We start from the raw sequence: 15,734 nt of genomic DNA, 5'->3' as shown, positions 1-15,734 counted from the left end.
ATAAATTTAGGATTAAGCAGCACAGACTTCCTCAGCATTTCAGTGTTAAATGAACAAAAATCTCATACCCTTTAAATCCCGCATTTATTGCCAGAAATTTTGAACTGGGTGGAGTTGACAATTTCTCTCATGAGTAGACTACGTAGCTAAAAAATGGCCTCCCACATCTTTTAAAAGAAGAACACTTAACAGGAAGGGTTTTTTCCATTTTTTTTTTAGAAGAAAATCAAAGTTATTAAAAGCAGAACTTCAGGGGCTAAGAACAAAATCTCTTTTGAGAAAAGCCCACTTCCAATCTACTCCAATCTAAGGAGTATAATTTCTTGGCAGAGAAAGCTCACAGCCAAAAATGAATGCAGATCAAAACCCAGTCACCTTTCCCCACCATCATAGGACATTCAGCACAAATTCCTGCCCCACCCACCCCTTTTTTTAACTTAAGGAAATAGCTATTATATCAGTAGGGCTGTTCTGAGGTTTCTTGAATACAGTCGCATCTCCAATGTGTTCTCTACAAAGCTGTCTAAATAAAGAAGTAAAGGATTTTTTTTATTCCTGCCTTGCCCATAAATCCAGCTTCCCCCCCTTGATCTCTGAATTCCCTGGGCTTTCTTGCTGATGGTTAGTTTCCCAAGATTCTTTCTATGGAACTCCTTCTTCCCATAGTTTCCAGAAATGTTTTGGCTACCAAAACATTTTCCCCTTCCCCACTCTCCTCCAAAAAGCCTGTTCTCAGTTTAGGTCAGGAATTGAGTAAAGGGAATAAACTGTTCATTCCAAAATGAAAATTAGTCCCTAATGTTGTGGCTCACTGAGCCCCTTTGGCTCTCTGTGAACCTCTATTTGCTTCTCCTGTTTTTGGTCCAAGTCAAGGCATGGATTCTCCCTTGGATTCAATCTTTGGTAAATTAACTCATCTTAAATTGTCCCACTTGACTTTCAATTGTTAGGCTTGAGATCATATGAAAAGACTGTGGTTACCAAGATAGCTCACCTCCACCTATCAAACATATCAATTATTCTCTGTTTATGTACGTTTAGTCTTCATAGCTTACTGCTCAAATAATATCCAATAAATAATGTTACTCAAACCTAAAATCCTTACAAAAGACTAGTTCAAAATTATAGGTGTATGTTATATCATTTTACTTTCCTAGGTGACAAGTCTAACCCGATTTTCTTCCTGCAAACACAAGTCCAAATAAGAAAAAAAAAATCAAATTCTCATTTATTCTCCTGCAATGGAATGCTGGAAATCATTATGTTCATTAGGTCTTAGAGAGAACATTATCTATGTCAATAATAAATCAGATGATATCACATGGGGAAACATAAATTAGGAACAAACAAAGCCTGTCATATCATCAGAGCTATGTTCTTGCCAGGGCAGGATGTGGAATAGGAGTGTGGTAATTTTACACCGTCACATTTCCATCTACATCCATGCTTTTAAATCACAGGTTTATTCTTTATTTGGCTAGTTTTCAATAGTAGATGCTTCTTATATAATCCATCACATGTGAGATTCATAATTTATGATTATGGGTCCTAGTTAAATGCTTTGACTAAGAACGAATCGTTTCAAATTCTCAAAAGCTTTGCCATGGTAATTTTTCCTACTGACCTAAAAAAAGGCTAACATTATAAATACATGATACATTTCCAAAAGGACAATGCTCTAATAGAATCAATGGCCTCAGAAGGAGTTGAGAGGATACTTCTGGAGAAGATTGATTCTATTTTGACAACTATTTTCTTCATTCCTCTCAAAGTATTAAGAATTTCTTCTTTGGAGGAGAGGGTATAGCTCAGTGATAAAGCACATGCTTAGCATGCATGAGGTCATGGGTTCGATCCCCAGTACCTCCGTTAAATAATAAATAAATAAACCTAATTACCTCTCCTCCCAAAAAAAAAACCCAAAGGTTTTAAAAATTGATTAATTAATTAATTAAAATATAATTTCTCCCTTTTCAAATTTCGAGGAATATTTAAAGTCAAAACTGTTTCACAGGTGACCATGAATTTGTTTTCAATCTGGTAGGCGAACTTAATTTTTTTAAAACTTAGAAAAGTCATACTTGAATACATCATTTATTATTGATTCTAAATAGCAAAACAAATGTGACAGGAGTAAATAATTTCTCACCCTAAGATCATCACAAAGACCTGTGAGAATAACTTAAAATATATCAGTATTTTATAACAATATCACTTTTAAGATTAATTAATCAAATCTAAGTATATGCATAAGTAAAAAGGTAACATTAAAAGGTGTATGTAAGCCCATCTGTCTCCTCTCCCGTCCTTTGTCCACCCCCAATCTAGACCCCATATAAACATATAAAGTAGCTTATTTTCTATTTATTTTCATGTATATAAATGTATGTATATACTATTAAAACACCTTTTCAGACATTTCCATTGAATTCGTATTTACAGAAGTTGAGAATTTTACCTTTGTTATGCTGACCCTGTCCTTCCAACCAAGCTCCTAACATTATGGTGTGTCCATTTTTATGAAAGCTATATTCCATCATTCCATTACTGTTGCAAGGTAAATATTCTCCCCTACTTGGAAAAGTAGTGTTCTCTAATCATACTTTCTTTCTTGAAAAGAACGTTGCTTTTATTAATAATCCTTTGCATAGATTTCCCTAAGATCATGATCAAACCTTTCTCTATTTCCTGAAAAATGTCTCCATAAAATTTTCAAATGAAATTCTGTCAGGTTGCTTTTTATTTTTCTCCTGGAAACATCCCCTCTTAAGCCCTTTCTACCTCCTACAATCTGGACTGGCTGTTCTCTGCCCTTTGAAATAGCTTTCTCAAACTTCTCTGTCCTCAAATGAATCCCATCTTTCCTGGATCCCTTGTCTTTTTCCTCTTTGATTTACTTGCTTATTTTTGGTCAGCACATCCCCAGACGTTTCCTAAGAAAGAGTGACTGTGACTTACGTGTTTGAAAGTTTCCATGTGTGAAGATGTTTCTAATTTACCTTTGCTGATGGTTGGACTAGCTATAGAATTCTGGGTTGAACAGCATTCACCCTCAGAGATCTGAGGCATTTTTATACACTATCCTCCAGCTTCCAAAGTCATGATTAAAAAATCTCATGCCACCAGTATCCCAAGCTTTTGAAAGTCTTCTGTCTTTCCTTTCACCCCCTCACTCTTGCTATTATGAAATTTAAAATAATTGGCTTGAATATGTCTTGTTTTGTTTTGACTTATTTTTCATTTATCATGCTGGGCATTCAGTGTGACATCTGATCTGAAACTTAATTTCCATTGATTCAGGAAAACTTCAGTTTGGCTTTTCATTCAGAACAAACAGATGTCAGTTATCCATGGAACTTTTCTCTAGGTTTTCTCCAGAAAGGGTTCTTTAATCTCTTACCCATGGAAGATAATCCCGTAAAGGTGTGCAGAGAATTTGCATCAGAATATGCACATAGACTTCCAAGAGGGAGATTAAAAATGTCATCATAGAATAATGTTCTCCTTGATTTCAGGCAGTGTTTATAGGCCATCAACAGTGACATAATGTTTTCTATTTACAGTTTCCCATAAATTGTTAGTTCTCTGCTGATGACTTCAAAATAGACACCTAAAACCCCACTGCCTCTCCCCAGTCACAGTTCAGAATTTCCAATAGCCTGCTTGGTATTGTCATTTTTCACCCAACCATCTCATCCTACTAACTATAACGACTTTAACGACATGACCTAGTCCTCAGGCTCAAGATATCAAAATCATTTTTAGCTTATCTTTCCTACAATCTTACTCTTTTTTTCCCCCTATTTAAATAACTGGTACTTCTAAGTCTATTGCATTTCCCCTCACAGCAATATCCAGGTAAATTTTAAGCCTTATAGATTTCATCATGCAAATTTTCTATTCTTCTTCTTCAAACATATATTCCTATTGTCAGCCTGGCTAGGGTCCATATTACTAGTCCTCAAAGTTATTGTAACAGGCCCATATACTACCTTGTTCTCTGCCCCCTCCCTTACCAGTCCCTCCCACATGATGCTGCCTATTCTGTTTTTACCCCCTAAATCACAATTAATTAGAATTTTGGGATCAAAATCCTCCAATGCCAACATACACTTCATTCAATAAACTAAATTTCCTCTCATGTTCAAAGTTCAATTTCACACCCAATCTCCTCCAAAATTCTTTAAAATGTTTGGTTTTATTTACCCTATTCCTATGGCATTAATCTTTTTACAGTTATTTTGTCCTTTAAAAAGACCAGAAGCCCTTGCAGAGAATAAAGTTGACATCATCACTATGACTCATCACCTCTTCTTGCACATAAGAAGTTTAATAAAAATTTAACCAATGATTTTTTCAAACTAGTGATTCTTGTTTGTATCGGTTTATCTAACTTCCATATAAATCAGGATTTATCACTTAATAATTCACAGAGGTTAAATGTGCCATTTGGAGACCCAATCATGGCTCTAATGCTTTGCAATTGTAAGAGATGCCTGTTGTGATATCCACATGCTCTTCTCTGTGTGTTGGGGCGTGGGGGATGGGAGGAAGGGTAGGGAGTCTGAAATAAAACACTCTAAAGCAGTGCTTCTCAGGATTAACTTGCATTCAAATTAGCTAGGATTCTTGTTAAAAAAAAAAAAAACAGATTCTCATTAAAAAGTTTAGGAAGGGGTCTGAGAGTTTGAATTTCTAACAAGCTCCCGGATTATACTGGTGCTACTGGTTCTTGAATCACAGTTGGAGAAGAAAAGCCAAGGAACACTGTGGCCCCCAAAAACCTTGAAGTGCTGGACTCTTTCTTTGCTTCTCCACACTAGAGTTTCTCTCCAACTCTTAAATGATGACATAAGTTAATTTATGCAAAATAGCCAAATTATTTTTTCCTCTATAATACTACATTGCTCAAATCTACACATCATTACTTTATTCTAACAATGTGATTAACTTAAAACTAACTTAATTGTGGTAAGTGATAAATGACCTACTTAGCTTAAACCAATGACAAACTGCTTCCCTTCAGTTTTCTCATACAGAGAAGAGAAGTACATTCATTTAATGTGCATTAACTTGGAAGATGTAAAGATAAGTTATGATTATTGACTGAAGTAAATTTCCTATTATTGGTGGCAGCAGAAATTGTATCCAAGATGCCTAAATATAATTACATTTTTAAAGATCTTGAATTTTCTTCACATCTTACTTCAGTTAATTCAGTAATTTATTCTTGTCTGGTCTCTTTTTGAAGCCCTATCATAATATCATTTTATGCTTTATAACATCCAAAAAGCTTTCTCTACATTATTTAATTTGACCCTTAAGGAGAATGAGAAGGATTATCACTAATTTGCAGAAGAGAAAACCTAGACTCAGAACAACTGTTCTAATGGTGCAGAACAGCACACGCCAGAGAAGGAGGTGAAACCTATTTAGGTCTTCCAACTCTAAGCCTCATCACCCATCACAGCTATATTTTATGTTTTAAGATTTATCATTACTTAGAAAAGCAAGATTCTTTAAAACAATTCTACTTATGCTTTTATGAAACACACCCACAGACAATTTCACTTCTATTACTTCCTCCACTTCACCATTCCACTAGGATTACTGAAATATTTATCTTATTTTCTAGACTGTGTCTGGCTCACTGTGGCTTTAGTGAAATAAACCTCTTTATAAGTATCTTTCTTTCTAAGTAAAAAGCACTTTAGTTTTAATTTATGCCTCTTTTGAATTAACAGGATTAAAACAACATGTTAAAAGGACTCAAGAAAAATACAAAGTGTATATCACTAGTTCTTAAGAAAGAGGGAGGCATTCATCAAACTTTCTATTAAAAAAGAATCAATGACATTCATTTTAAAAATCCATAAATTTTTAATTTTTTAAACATGTATTGAAAGACTCTCACTGTAAAAATTCCCTTAATAAGACCCAAGGAATTAGAAACAAATTTTAGGTAAGTGAAGTCATAGAACAAGCAGTTGCATATAAAAAAATTTTATCTCCCCAATAATTTATAGAATAGTAAACCAACTATATATAAGATCTATTAAAAAATACTTTAACCAAAAAAATAGTTGACTGGGTTTAATCTCAGAAAAAATTGCCTTTACCTAAGCTATGTCCTTATAAGTCCCTTTCACATTTAAGTATAACCAGGACATAATTAAAGTGTGTCCTGACATAGATCTTCTTTACCTGGCAGGAGGACCCTGATGACCACATAGAACTCAGTGACTTTTATGTATGTTCTTAATTTCAGGAGCTCTTTTATATGATCCTTGTATGACAATATTACATCAGGTGTTACCTTATATTATTGGGTAATTTTTACCACTTTGTGAACCTCAACAGATCAATAGAACAGTGCTCCACATACAGTGTTAAATAGATTGTAATTATTACTAAATAATAGTGTTGGATACAGGCAAGTTGTAGTACAAACACTATTGAACTGAAATACAGAAGACTTAGGTTAGTTTTTAATTATCTATTTATATGACCCTGGGGTTATTATTTAATCTTTCTGGAGTTTTATTTCCAAATCCATATGTATCAATTTTCAAAGTGAACATAGTACTTCCAATCTGTATTATATCAAATGAAACATATTCCTTCTTGAATATATTGTATCTGTTTAATCCCTCTTCTCACCTAGACAATTGACACTAATAATGAACCAGGTAATAGTTTATTATGTAAAATAAGCCAATTCTATTAACGTATCTTCTATAAGTAGCCTGATTTTAGAGAAAAAAAATTGACTCTCATTGATACTTCCTTCAATAGGGTATGGGTGAGCCCACATTTCTCCTGAATCCTTAATTATTCCTTTCCTAGATTACTTAGGTTAACATATAAATATGCTGTTGTTTAGCTCATGAAATAAACAAGCCTCTTGATCTCATTGTCCTTCCAGCTACTACTGCCCATTGTCTACATTAGAGGAAAACTCCTTGAAAGAATTATCTATAATTGTCTCCAGTTCCTGAGACCATGCGTTTTAGAATCCATCCCAGTTGTGCTATGGTTTCTGCACTTAAAGATACTGCTCTTATCAAGGTCAACAAGAGGTTTTTATTGTTAAATTTGATGTTAATTTTTACTTATCTTTCATGACACATTAGCTGAATACGACAGTGCAGATGATCCCTTTTCTTAACTTTCTTCATATAACTTCCGCTACTCTAGAACGTCTGATTATTCTCCTACATACTTAGCATGTTTTTTCAGTTCTCTTTGATACTCATTCCTCCTTTTTCTCATTTCCTGACTTAAGTCATCACAGAATTTCATGGATTTAAAAATTTCTATATGCTAACTGCCAAATTCATGTCTCCAACTGACATCTTCCATAAACTCCAGAGATTATAGACTCAAATGCCTTCTTTTGCCTCTCACTTATATACCTAATATCCTTCTCAAACAAATATGTTCACCTGATCTTCCCACAAACTTTCTTTCATAGACTTCACCATCTCATTTAATAATAACTTCACCCTTAGATAAAAAACAAAAACTCCATGGATATGAAAACAAATATATGTATATTCATGTATGACTAAAGCATTGTGCTGTATACCAGAAATTGATACAACATTGTAAACTAACTATACCTCAATAAAAAAATAACAAATAAATATAAAAACCCATGGAGTCAGATTTGACTTCTCTCATACTTCACATCAAGCCATCAACAAATCCTGTTGGCTCTGCCTACCTATCTTCTCCTCCTACTTCCAGTGCAACTAGTTTGGCTCAAGGACCATCATTTCTCACTTGGATTATCATGAAACCCTCAAACTTGGTGCCCTATTCCCCTGACCTCTCCCTTTCAGTGTATGCACAATACAGAAACCAGAGTGATCCTATAATCATGAAGGTTGGATCATGTCACCTCTGTGCTCAAAATTCTCCAGTGGATTCCCATAACACTCAGACTAAAAACCAATGGTTGAACAATGGAAACAGTCAAAGGATCTAATCCTTCCCTCCTATTATCAATCTGACTTAATCAATTTTCTCCTTTCCCCCAAACCACTGTTTTTAGCCATACTGTCTTCTGCAGGATCCTTGAACATGCCAGACACCTTTCCTCCTCAGGACTTTTGCACTTGCTGTTCCTTTTGCCAAAAATATTCCTTTCCTGAGTATCCACATGACTTGCAATGATAATTTCTTTAAGTATTTGTGGAAACATCACTGTCTCAGTGAGCTCTTCCCTGACCACTATATTGATTACTCTACCCCCACCACTCTCTAGCTAACTTTCCTGATTCATTTTTCTCTATAGTACTTAGCATCTTCTATCTTGCTGTGTAATGCACTTATGTTTGGTCTGCCTTTCTGTATCAAAATATAAACTACATGATGACAGGAAGTTTTGCCTTTTCTACGTCCTAATGTATGTCCTTATTGCCAGAATGAGGCTGGAAAGAGTGGGCATTGGCCAGTATTGTTATTAACTGTTGACTGCTAAGTATCACATACACAGTAATGTTATCCTTGAACTCTTAAACCTACCAAAGCCCAATCATACACAGAGCCTCAGTTTAGAGAAAATATGTCTGGAAAAACAAATGAGTTTATTAAAAATTAAACCATCAATGACCTGCTTTACAGAAAAAACAACTGTATGGGAATTCTTACCATAAGATCGATAATGCTTCTTCACTACGTACTTAAGGAGATAGATATTTAGAGCAAGCCGTCTTTTCTCATTAATTTGACAACAAAAATGTCTGCTTTGGAAAGCATCAAGTAGGAACTCCTGAAGGATTTTATGATTCCTTTTAACCCACTCTGAAGGCTACCATCCACTCAAAGACACTACTCTTCTCACGGTCAGCAATGACCTATGCACTTATTAACTACTAGAAGACCACAAAGAAAAATACTGGAAAGTACCTTCAATGAGTTCACAATCTGTGGGTGGTACTTGACTAGGGGAAATTAACTCTAGTAGAAAAATCTCTGGGCATAAACAAAAGCAATTTTAATATATGTTGTAAATCCCCAGGAGGGAACTATGTCATATTTTTCAAACTTGTTTACATAGAAAAAACTTTGGTCTGGGAACAACCATTAACATCTAGGAAGATAATAATATTTCACAAGAAATACTAATTGACAGTATTTATTAAATGCTTACTATGCCAAACTGCTTTAGATGCTTTACCTGGATCAACACACCTTCACAACAACCTTATTAGAATTAAACACTAATGCATTTGGATTTACTGTTAGATTGGCTATGTTATGACTAAGAAAACTGCAGTATAGAAAACACACATCCAAGTATCTCACAACTAGTAACAGCAGTTAAGACCTAAGCAGTTTGGCTTCAGAAATTGCCTTCTTGACTGTTACACTGAATTGAGGTAACAGAACTAATATTAGACCAGTCAAATCAAACAAGTGAGATGAGTCAAGTAGCCATGAATCTCTACCTGACACATGCCATATATCATAGCTAAATATAGCAATCCATAAGTAAAGAAAAAAAATGTAGACTTATCCATTCATTTCTTAGAAACATCAAACAAAAAGAACCATTCTATCAAATACATTAATGTTTAACTATACAATAGCAGATTAAACATTGAAATGTGATTACAAGTTTTCTTTTCTATGAAAATACATACAAGTTATGCAAAGCAAAAAGTAATTAGTACTCTGGTAATTACTGAAAAGAGCATACTGCCAGAGAAGTAATGGTGAAAACTGGTATTTTTTTTTTTATCTTGATATTTGTGTTCCTGAATATGTAATGTCTCCCTCCAGGGCCCAAGGTGGCAAGAGCATGGGCCTTGAACTAGAGAGATGAAAACACACAATTTAGTTCTGCCACTTAACAGCTTCTTGCTTTGGGACAAGGCCTTCAGGCTCTGACCTCATGTTTCTTATTTATAAAATGGGTATAAAAACGATGTTTCTTCAGAGTGTTCTAACACTTTGACATGATAAAGTCTAAAAAGGGTTCTGGACTCAGTCACTCTTGCTTTATATTCTTGATAGCACTTCCCACTAACTGAAGTAACATTCATCCGTTTGTTTACCTGGTCACTGTCTGCCTCCCTATCTGGAAAAGAAATTCAAAGGGGACAGTGACTTTTCTCTGACCCAGCCTAGTACAGTGCCAGGTATGTAGTAGTTGCTCAGTACATATCTAATCTAACCTATATCAGTATCTAAGTCATTCAAATATAAGTTAATACTAAAATCTAAAATAGGAAAGAAAAGAAGGCTAAAGAGAATATACAAAAAAAAATGAAATGAAAGTAATTACAATTCACCTTAAAGGATGAATCTCTGAAAATTGGTTGACTTTGATTTTCTCTCCCTTTTTCAAAGCTTTTGTCCATTCCCTCTTTAGCTATCATACCTATCTCATCTTCAGGAGTTTCCAAATAAGTACCACTACAGATTCTATGCTTCTTGGGTATAAATATCCTTAATCCACATGAGTTCCTTCATGATGATCATAATACAGAAAATATTTACACTTATTGCAAGACTCAAGTTGGTCATTTTTCAAAAACTATGTTTTACTACGTCTGTAGTATAAAGTGTACAAGCTACTGTGAGAAACTCACCTTGTCAGTCTAGATATATCTATTATTCTTTTAACACAAAATCCAGCAATACAGAACATTCTAACCTCCAAGGTTCCTTACTAACTGTTACTCAAGAAACAGATTGAGTATGCATAAATGTGCAAGAATGCAAAATATGCAACTGAAGGGAAATCTCTTTATACAACAATAGAGCCAAACAAGCTCCTGTGGATTCAGAGGTTCAAAGCTAAGTCTTTATCAAAGAGCATTCTTTGGATAAAACAGTTATTATATTTCTGTTGGCCTTTAAGTAATCCCTCAAAATAATCTTGCAGCTGTTCAAAGTAGCTAACTCTACTGATACTGGCTTGCGTCTCTGGTCAGCACCTAAGAAAGCCTGAGTTATGGAAAGTGAAGAAAAAAAAGCTGATTTTGTGCCCATAAAAATGAATTATTCTTGAAAATAAAATTAATTTTTCTAATCTCACAATCTGGCAGCGTTTTAGTGCCAAGCGTGAAATTTTAGACTTCCCCAAAACTATCTAAGCAATGGGTGGGACTAGCTGATCTTAATTCATTAGTCAGAGTCATAAGAGAAAGAGAGAAAATGTGAAGGGAGAGTTGTATTATTATCTCAGAGGTAGAAATGTGGTAAACAAGCAATTTTCCTCAGTATAACCCTAAGTTGGCAGTGATTTTTATGTTCTAACTTTGTTTATTCAGAAACAGGCCACTTTTAAAATCTAGGAGGTCAGAATTTGAACTACTTTGTTTTTATACTCTCAGATATGGTATAGAAGAGGTGCCTAGGGAAACTGCTGAAATTCTTGGAAATGGATGGGAAATGCCAACTTCACAGTGCTGAATTGATGATTTCTGAAGAAAAGACCTCAAATTCTCCAAGTGGAAAGAGGCGTGCTCCGTAAGGGTTGTTAGTAACTTCTCTAGCCAAGATGACTACTCTTATTAGCACACAATCTGGAAATAAATGGCTAATTGCAGTCATGGGGAACAATATGAGAGAGAGAGAGAGAGAGAAAGCGTGTGTCTATGTATGTGTGTGTGTCTATTGAGGGTGGGTTGAGAGAGTTTTAAAATTCCTACTCTGCATTCAATCTTTATTACTGCTGACTAGATTTTGATATGCAGATAACTTCATTTAGATAAATACCTAAAAAAATACAGCATTTGGAAAGTATACTAAACATAAGAACCATCAAAAGAATAGTTCTTATTGCATTTAATCCAACACTTACATCAGTTCTCCTTTTATATAAGTACTAGGTGCTGAGAGGAGTGAGAATCTATAGAAAGATAAACAAAATTCTAAACTATTACATGGTTGATTCCAATTCAAAAAACATACATTCATACTTAAAAAAACAAACCCTCTAACTAGGGATAAACTAATTAGTAGCAGCTATATAAAATTAATGTTTTTGCTTATTCATCTTAAGGAACTGATTAGTTATTCTCAAATGATCAAATAACCATATTTGAGTTAGTATTTTACAATCAGTCATATAAAATTTTGATTATGAACACAAATCAACACACTAACAGTCTCCTTTTTTTCCCCATAAATTTATCCAAGGGCACAAAATCCCACAAGTCTGTAAATCTCTTTTGGCTACCTAGTGATGTTAAACAGAGCGTGTGGTCTTTTTCAACTCCATTTCATTTTGATAACTGAAATCATTATCAGTTAGCCAAATATCAGCATGATGCTTCTATTAACTTTAAAGTTCACTTTGGTAGGTAAGTGCCTCAGGGAAGAACTCCTCAAGTCTAGGGTGTGAGAAATAGCATTGGGCATGCAGGCTGTTTGCAGCATGGGGCTGACTCAGGAGCTGAGCTGTCAACTAATTTGAGACCTTCATTTCTCAGTTTCTTAGTATCTCAGTATCCTCATATATAGGAAGGTGGTAACAACCCCTATCTCACAGGGAGGTGATGAGGATGAAATGGCATAATTCACAGTCGTTATGCGAATACTTTGCTCATAACAGAATCCTCAGGGAGTGATTATAAGCTATTAAAGTTTTTTTCCAAGTCTAATTTATTTCACATTGTTCATACTTATCAGTGCAATGTTCTTGTGTGATTCACTATATCATAAAAAGCAAGATAGCATTTCCTTTTTTTCCCCTTCAATCTCTTAATTTTCAAACTTTTTTTATTGTTTGGTTTTTAATTTTTGTTCTATTCCTTTTGTAGGGTAAATTTGGAAAGTATGCAAACAAATCTGACAAGAGCAATATGATGGGCCGTGAAAAGTCTGTATTATATACTTGCGTGATCCACATCCCTATCAGGACAGAGAATATTTCCATTATCCCACAGTTTCCTCTCAAACCCCTTTCCATCCAGTCCTCCTCCCAATGGCACAAGGGCAATGTTCTGATTTTTTTAATCATAGATTAGTTTCATGTGTTCTAGAAATGCTAGAATATAAAAACTCAAAAATAATTTTACCTTAACTTTTAAATTCATGAGTTATAGATTACAAATAAATACCAACATATGAAACGTGTAATGGATGTAATATGCTAATTCCACTTACACTTACATTGGACATCGAATTAGCTTTTATTCTTGATATTTAATTTAAGCTGAAAACAAGCTGTCTTAAAGATTAAAACTGCCAGCATAATTTTCACCTGCCAAGTTCAGAAAAAAGGAGTCTGAATCTCCTACATTCCTCTCATTTCTTAAGGTATTAAAGAAGCCAAAAGGATAACACAGAAAAAATAAATAAATATATAAATATTTGAGCATGAAACTTGACTCTTTCTCTCTCTCTTCACTTACATATTGATATATTATACATACATAAATAAGATGATTACATATAGCATATAAACCTTGCTTTTATAGTAATTTAAACATTTAAAAACAATTGGATTTCATTTCTTAAATGTTCTCTCATTTCTAAATTTTTAAGCCTTTCACATAGACTTTTTTTAAACAAAATATGTATGTGTTGGAGATGTTGAAGGTATTTTAGTGTGTTAATTTTTTGGAAGATATCTCACTGTTTTAAAAAATGCTCTCTAGCCTGTGCTTGCCCAACTTCAAGACCGAAGAAAGAGCTTCGAGTCAGCAAAAAAGACAGTAGTTTAAAGGATGGAGGAGCTTACGTTTCTGAAGCAAGGTTCTGGAGGAACACCCCATCGTGTGGTGGGGACGGGCCGGAGGCAGGGCAGGATGCGGCGGCACCCTTCACTCCGGAGAGCAAGCGTAGGTTACCAGTTATAAGGGAAATTGATGGCAGGTTGGCTCATTGGCTACCAGGGTAACTAGCAGAGGAGCAGCTCCTCACTGCCTCTTTGATAAGCTATCAAGGTAGTTAAAGTTAGAACGATCATTAGCTGGGGCCTGGGGCAGTCATGCGTTAAAGTCAGTCAGGTGAGTTCAGTGTAGGTGAAGCCGGCACTGGTGGAGCAGGGATGTGCAGAGAGTAAGAGAGCAGCCACCTCGAGTGGCCTGACTACACATAGGGATTGATTTGTTTTAATACAAAACTGACTACAGCTTGCAGACAAAAATTTCCTCATTATGCTAATCAAGAGTCAATCATTATAAATAATGAACTGGAAAGTGTACATGAACAGTTTTGACATCTATTTTCTTCACAAAAATAATAAGTAATTGGGCTTCGTGTTCTATAATAATATTATTAACTGATGCCAATATTAGAAACATTGCACTGAAGTCAGTATGCATTTCTAAATAAAAGAAATACAGTCATTAAAAAGACAATTTGAGAAACATTGACAGGTTTACCTTTGTAGGTTAGCTTGAGTCGTGGAATATTTTGCTTAGAAGTTCCAATGACTGGAAGAAACAGCATGGTCATGCTTAGCATCATCAAGGCATGAAAAAGGCAAAAATAGTGGCTTCTGGACTTTAGTCTCTCATCTTTATTAACATTCATGATGAAAACAATGTTCTCTTTCAAATGGTGCGAATTTAACCTAAAAAGAAGAGAAGAGCTATTAATATAGCAGTTTGCAGATATCCCTACACTTATTAAATTATAATTTTCTGAATGTATTTAAGATTTTTTTTTAATTGCTCTTTGTCTCCTGTTCTGCTCTTACAAATTGTTGCAGGGGAAATGAATCAGAACTGAGTAATAAATTCAGGTCTGGCTTTACTCAGATGGAGATGAGTGTATAGTGAAAAATTCAACTCTTTATGTTAATTAGCATCACTTCTATTAAAGTTTTCACTTTTTTTAATGCAAATATAGGAGGAACCAATTCTTTCTGTAACTTGATGAATTGATGAGATAAGAATACTGGTAGAAGCCTACTCTTTCCCCCATCATCCTCAAAGGAGAATACTCTTAAGCAAAACTAAATAAAAGCTGTCAGTTTTGAAAGAGTTATTTTTGATTCTGACAAAAATATTTTAAAAGTCTACATAAAATCAGAACAATTGGACAAGATCAAGTCAGGGCCACGAGTACAGATTTTAAGTCTGGGACAATGCAACCTTATCTGCACCCTATATTACTCCACACAGGGTAGCACTGAATAGAAAAACTAACTGCATAATAAAAGGGTTTATAAGAGGGAGGAGGTAGTTATCAACAAGAATGTCTTTGTTAAGACATTCAGTAAACCAAAACTCACATACTTCAAATTAAGCCTGATAATAATAATTACAAATAATATTTATTGAGTATTTATATGAACCAGACTCTTTTTAAAAAGTACTTTACATAAATTAAATGACTTAATGCTGCTAAATTAATTAAACAAGTAGGTCATTAGACTGAGTTCTTGGCTTCACTTAATCATATAATTTAAGAGAAGACAGGAATGTCTGTCTGACCAAAAAGATCTATACCATCAGCAGACCTTTATGTAAATTCTAGTTTCTAAAACTTCAATAATACATATTTTAAAATAAAACACTAATAAAGTCCTTCGGTAAATAACATATTTAAAGCAAACTCTTAAAAAATAAAGAATTGTATTATTTCAGAACTAGGAGGAAAACATGCATATGCATGAAACAGAGTCACTTACCAGGTTCCAGAAAAATTTAACAGAATTAGTTTAAAATTATGTGTTTTGAATTACTCAATGTCTTAAGAATTGTATTTTTGCAACTTTTCGATTTTACATTTACACCAGTAAAACACAGATGCATTCTTTGAGT

The 15,734-nt window shown here is 34.4% G+C and overlaps 1 protein-coding gene across 3 annotated transcripts in view; it reads right to left on the bottom strand.

The window, feature by feature from the left end:
* SEMA3D (semaphorin 3D) overlaps nucleotides 1-15,734 on the bottom strand; it is a 178,990-nt gene that overhangs the window by 104,358 nt on the left and 58,898 nt on the right. For all 3 annotated transcript variants that reach the window (XM_074367555.1, XM_074367556.1, XM_045510441.2), the window contains one exon: nucleotides 14,349-14,539. In XM_074367555.1, the coding sequence (XP_074223656.1) occupies nucleotides 14,349-14,499 (151 nt within the window). In that variant the 5' untranslated portion in view covers nucleotides 14,500-14,539. The remainder of the gene's footprint in view (nucleotides 1-14,348; nucleotides 14,540-15,734) is intronic.

Source organism: Camelus bactrianus, chromosome 7 (genome assembly GCF_048773025.1).
Source record: "Camelus bactrianus isolate YW-2024 breed Bactrian camel chromosome 7, ASM4877302v1, whole genome shotgun sequence".
NCBI classification, from domain to species: Eukaryota; Metazoa; Chordata; class Mammalia; order Artiodactyla; family Camelidae; genus Camelus; species Camelus bactrianus.
The sequence above is the reverse complement of the archived record's forward strand: the minus strand, read 5'-3'. Positions and strand labels throughout refer to the sequence as shown.